The 5,000-nt window shown below is 47.4% G+C and overlaps 1 protein-coding gene across 1 annotated transcript in view; it reads left to right on the top strand.

Annotated features, from left to right (window-relative positions):
- Positions 1-5,000, top strand: part of itga10 (integrin, alpha 10) — a 42,082-nt gene that overhangs the window by 24,008 nt on the left and 13,074 nt on the right. Inside the window, exons 9-10 of the mRNA XM_042105997.1 lie at positions 3,064-3,229; positions 4,865-4,938. Of these exons, the coding sequence (XP_041961931.1) occupies positions 3,064-3,229; positions 4,865-4,938 (240 nt within the window). The remainder of the gene's footprint in view (positions 1-3,063; positions 3,230-4,864; positions 4,939-5,000) is intronic.

Raw genomic sequence — 5,000 nt, 5'->3', positions numbered from 1 at the left:
GTAGATACCGTCAAGTAAAGACCAAAGTCAAACAATCCCTATAGGAGTTAATCTTGTCATAAATAGGCATTCCCTGGTCTCTGGGACACACCCTCCAGACTCCTCCAGACTCCTCCAGACTTGAATGGACACTCATCTCTCTCTCTAAGGGCTGTCAGAAGAATGCTACTGCTTTTCAAAAATAGCTGTGTAGATATCTGAACGGCCACACAACTATGCTAGACTGCCCATCCCAGAACCACCCAGCATCCCCAAGCCATCCCCCACCCCACCCCACCCCTCTCCGGGGGCCTGAGGAGGGGTATGGTGTGGTTTGGTTGTTGGATATGTGATGTGGGCCAGGCTGGTTGGTTGGGGAGGATCGGTGGCCCTGTGATGTTGGATGGGTGGGTGTGTGGGTGGTGGCACTGTGTCGAGCAGTCGCCTGTAGATTCCTTCGCTCACCACAACAGACCAATGCCTGTACATCTAAATATACAGTCATTAGGAGAGACTGAGCCTCTGGAACCCACAAGAACCAAGATGGAGGACGGACAGGAGCCGTGGGGGTGAGCTGAGACGACGCAGCAGCTCTCTGCGGGGACCAACAGCAGTGTGTTGTTTTATCTGGTCATGGTTGTATCTCTAAAAAGGCACACAGGCCAGAACGACAAAAATCACAAGGAATATCCGCACACTAGCTCCCCCTTTTTTTCCTGTTTATTAGAGTTTACGCCATAAGTTACGTTTCGAGCCTCAGACCATCGCCATATAGACACACAGCCAGAACTAACCACAAATCTCCAATCAAACACATAAAGGGTCCAAGACCTAAAGATTTGCGCTTGCTAACACTTACATAGCCATGGAGACAGTTAGAGCAAAACAGCAAAACACACACACACACACACACACACCTATACACAGGATGCATGAGTATGTAGTCAATAACAGGCTGCTCTTTAAGGCGTGCTGCGTCATCATTGGCCATGTCTCTGCAGTTTCCCCTGAGGTGCTCTGGAACGTACGGGTGACAGGCCACTTTATGTGAAGCCAGGAGGCAGCTTGTTTTGATGTTTCAATATTTTATTTTTTCTTCTCTCTTAAACATCCTCTATCCCTCTCTTTCTGTCCTCTCTCATCATTTCTCTTTCTCTCTCTCCGTCTCTCTCTGTCTCTCTCTCTCTTGTTGATCTTAAGGCATTAAAAAGAACAGAAAAATGAGGCCCTTTCAGGAAAGCCGGAGGAGTTGCCTGAGGGAACCAAGTGTGTTAGTCGTGCCTCTGTGTTTTATACATTAATAGAGACGGACAGAATAGTTTACAACCAACATGGGGACAGGGGAAGAGATTCAACTCAACCATGTTTGAATAGTGTTTAGCCATGTGTGCTTCTGTGTGTGTGTCTTGATCTTTTAATCTCCTTTCTTGTTCATCTTTTCTGTGGTTGTGCGACAGTAGCTAGAATGATCATAACCAACAGCCACCCCCCCCCCCCCTCCGTTGGTTTCTCTGGGTCTGGTCATGAATAAAATGAGCACCAGCTGGCGAGGTGAAAGGAATGTCTTTGGGGTCTGCAGATTGCCCTGAATATATTTATATGGAGGGCGACCATCTCGTTACATTTCCCTTCTCGCTGCGCTCTGAAAACAGAGGAAATCCTGCTCACTCTTGCCAGCGCAATCACCCCACCCCAACCCCCGCCTTGGACGGCTTTCAGAGGAATCTGCTTATGTGAGCTATAGGTGCTAAACCATTGGCTCCTCAATCCTCACCCCCCCCCCCATCCCACACACCTCAACGTCCAGCGCTCTGGACTTTCTTTACTTTCCCTCTCTTTTCTTTTCTTCTCTTTCCCTCTCTTTCCTTTTCTTCTCTTTCCCTCTCTTTCCTTTTTCTTTTCTTCTCTTTTCTTTTATTTCCCTCTCTTTTTTTTTTCTTCTCCTCTTACCGTTTCCCCACAGGTGGTTTAAGCCTCCCCCTCAGCAATGTACTGGTTGTGATATGATGGACAGCCACGAAAATGGCATTTTATAAGCAGACACTTCAGGTTGAGGCATGACGAACGACTTTAAAAAATGACATTTTATAAAACCGACACTTCAGGTTGAGGCATGACGGACGACTTTAAAAATGACATTTTATAAAACAGACACTTCAGGTTGTGGTATGGAAATTGCATTTTATAAGCAGACATCAGTGTTTATAAATCGGTATCCGTATATCCTGCTCATGTCGAGCAGCTTCTGCAAACTCCTCCACAGCTTTTTATAACTCCTCAGAGTCAAACCTGCACTTGTGAAATGTGCTTCTTTCCTGTACAAGTGACTCTGGAGGAATGAGTGTGACTACAGCTCAGCTGATAGACATAACAGCTCTGAGTCCTCAGAGTCTGTTTGATCTCCTCTGACACACAGAGGCTGCTGTGCTGCCCGCAGGGGGTCAGTGTGATTGGCCGGGCATGTCGGATGGTCAGTGTGATTGGCCGGGCATGTCGGGGCAGTGTGATTGGCCGGGCATGTCGCAGCAATGTGGAGGTGAGCTTGGCTTCCTGTAACTGCGCACTCATACTAAAAGCATCTTTGTGGCTGACTGACTCAGATCTGGTCCTGACCTAACTCAGGTCTGGCCCATATACGGCCCTAATGTGGCCCAGGTCCGGCACAGTTTCAAACGCACACTTCTCATCCCTTACCCACACCCACACACTCATCTGCTTCACTCTTCAGGACTGTAGGGGAGAGTTTTGGCTGCTTCACTCGTCAGGACTGTAGGGTAGTGTAGGAGAGTTTTGGCTGTGTGAATGAAGATGTTTCTGTTCATCTGCTCTCCTCTGCTCCCCTCCTCTCTCTCTGCTCTCTCTCCTCTCTCTCTTCTCTATTCTCTCTCCTCACAATATCCATGATATTTTTACCAGATGATGTTTGGCTTCATTGTCATTCTTTGCTGGTCTCTTTTGTGTTCCACCTACTGTATGTGATTAGCCTCTGTGTTTGGGATTCATGTCTTTCTCTTCTCCTCCCTCTCTTTTCTCTATCCTCTCTTTCTCTTCTCCTTCCTCTCTTCTCTCTCTCTCACTCTCCAGGTGTTGGGCCATTACATCCGCAGACAGCAGGACCCAGAGGCCTTCATCGATGAGATCAAGTACATCGCCACTGACCCGGACGAGAAGTACTTCTTTAACGTGACAGACGAGGCGGCCCTAAACGACATCGTGGACGCTCTAGGAGACCGCATCTTCAGTCTGGAGGGTGAGGAGCCCAGGATAGGTAGTCATGGTGTTGTGGGTTTGGAACCGGTCATCCAAGCAGAATACAGAAAGTTGTGGGTTTGATTCTCAGCTTCCACCGTTGTGCCCCTGAGCAAGGAACTGAAGCCCAGGTTTCTCCAGTGGAACTATCCTGAGCAAGGAACTTAAGCCCAGGTTCCTCCAGTGGAACTATCCTGAGCAAGGAACTTAAGGTTCCTCCAGTGGAACTATCTCTGCAACGTGTGATCTGTCACTCTGGTTGCAGAGCCTCAGCTCAATGCCTAAATAACAGTTGTAGTAGTTTAGTCATAACTATGTCAAAGGGGAGAGTGAGAGGCAGAGAAGAAAATGGATGGAAGGAGCTAGAGAGAGAAGCAAGACCCAGAGCACCAACAGAGATATGGAGAGTTAGGGTCCATTCCAAACGCAAGGCATCCCCTTTCTGCCGTGATAGATACCTTGAAAGGCAGCCGTTTTTCCTGTTTGGACAGAGCCATAGAGGTGGCTGCTCCATCAGGAAGAGTACTTGGCGTGCTGGTTTGAGGCTAGGCAGGGTGGCAGGCATATCCTCAGCCAGAGGTTCACGTAGGTGCAGATCCCTTAGTCTGTCCTTTTAGACTGCGCTGCGTGAGCTGAGGACTGCAGGAGAGGAAAAGGAGATGATATCATTCCTGTGGTTTAATAACGTGCTGACAGCAGCCTTTCACAGGGTTGGCTTTGGGACCCAGTGGATCCTTAAGGGAGAGAATGGACATCAAAGGACAAGACCGACTTAGAGCAAAGGGCAAAGGGAGGGGCCAACCATCTTGATTTTGTGAGGGAAGGAGGACAGAAAGGAAGGAAGGAAGGGAGGGAATATATAAAAGACAGGGGATGTGTCAGTGGCACTGAGGAGATTTCATCTGCCATGAGTAGGGTGATGATATGTGTGATGGTGTTGGCATTAGTAAGGTGATGATATATGTCTGATGGTGTTGGCTGGTATGATTAGGGTGATGATATGTGTGATCATGATATAGGCTTGCATGGGTAGAGTAAGAAAGCTATATGCTGATATCAACACACTGGGGGTATGGCTGATGCTCAAATGATGTTTGCTCAAACAGGTTGGCATTAGTAGGGTAATGATATGTCTGATGGTATAGGCTGGCATGAGCAGGGTACATGTATGTCTGATGGTATAGGCTGGCATGAGCAGGGTATGAGTGGAGTGATGATGAATATTTGTCTGGATGAATGTTTTGTATGTGTTTGTGTTGTTGCTTGTTTGTGAATGAGTTTGAGAATATCCACAAGTCACCAGGATGCTGAACTGTTGTTCTCTTCCTCATAGCTAATCAACCTCAAACCTCAGAACCCCCACCCAAACACACAACATACCCCCTCCCCCCCCACACACACGCACACCATTTCATCATCCCCTTTTCATCCTCCTCCTCCCACACACCCCTTTAACCCCCCCCCCCCCACACACACACACACACACACACACACAATTATTCTTTTAAGTTGAGCTGGCTCTTGAGCATAAGAATTTCATTACTTATAATTAATTTTATGAGTACATGACAATAAAACTATACTTGAACTTGAACTTGACCTTTAGTGGTGTCCTTTTGAACTTCTTCAATTGCAGGGACTTTGGGAAACAATCAGAGCTCATTTGTGAAAGAAATGTCTCAGATCGGCTTCTCCACACATGCCCTTGATGTAAGTATTTTATGTGTGTGTCTATCAGTATGTGTGTGTCTATCAGTCTCTCTCTGTGCGTG

This window comes from Alosa sapidissima, chromosome 10 (genome assembly GCF_018492685.1).
Source record: "Alosa sapidissima isolate fAloSap1 chromosome 10, fAloSap1.pri, whole genome shotgun sequence".
Taxonomy (NCBI): domain Eukaryota; kingdom Metazoa; phylum Chordata; class Actinopteri; order Clupeiformes; family Clupeidae; genus Alosa; species Alosa sapidissima.
The sequence above is the reverse complement of the archived record's forward strand: the minus strand, read 5'-3'. Positions and strand labels throughout refer to the sequence as shown.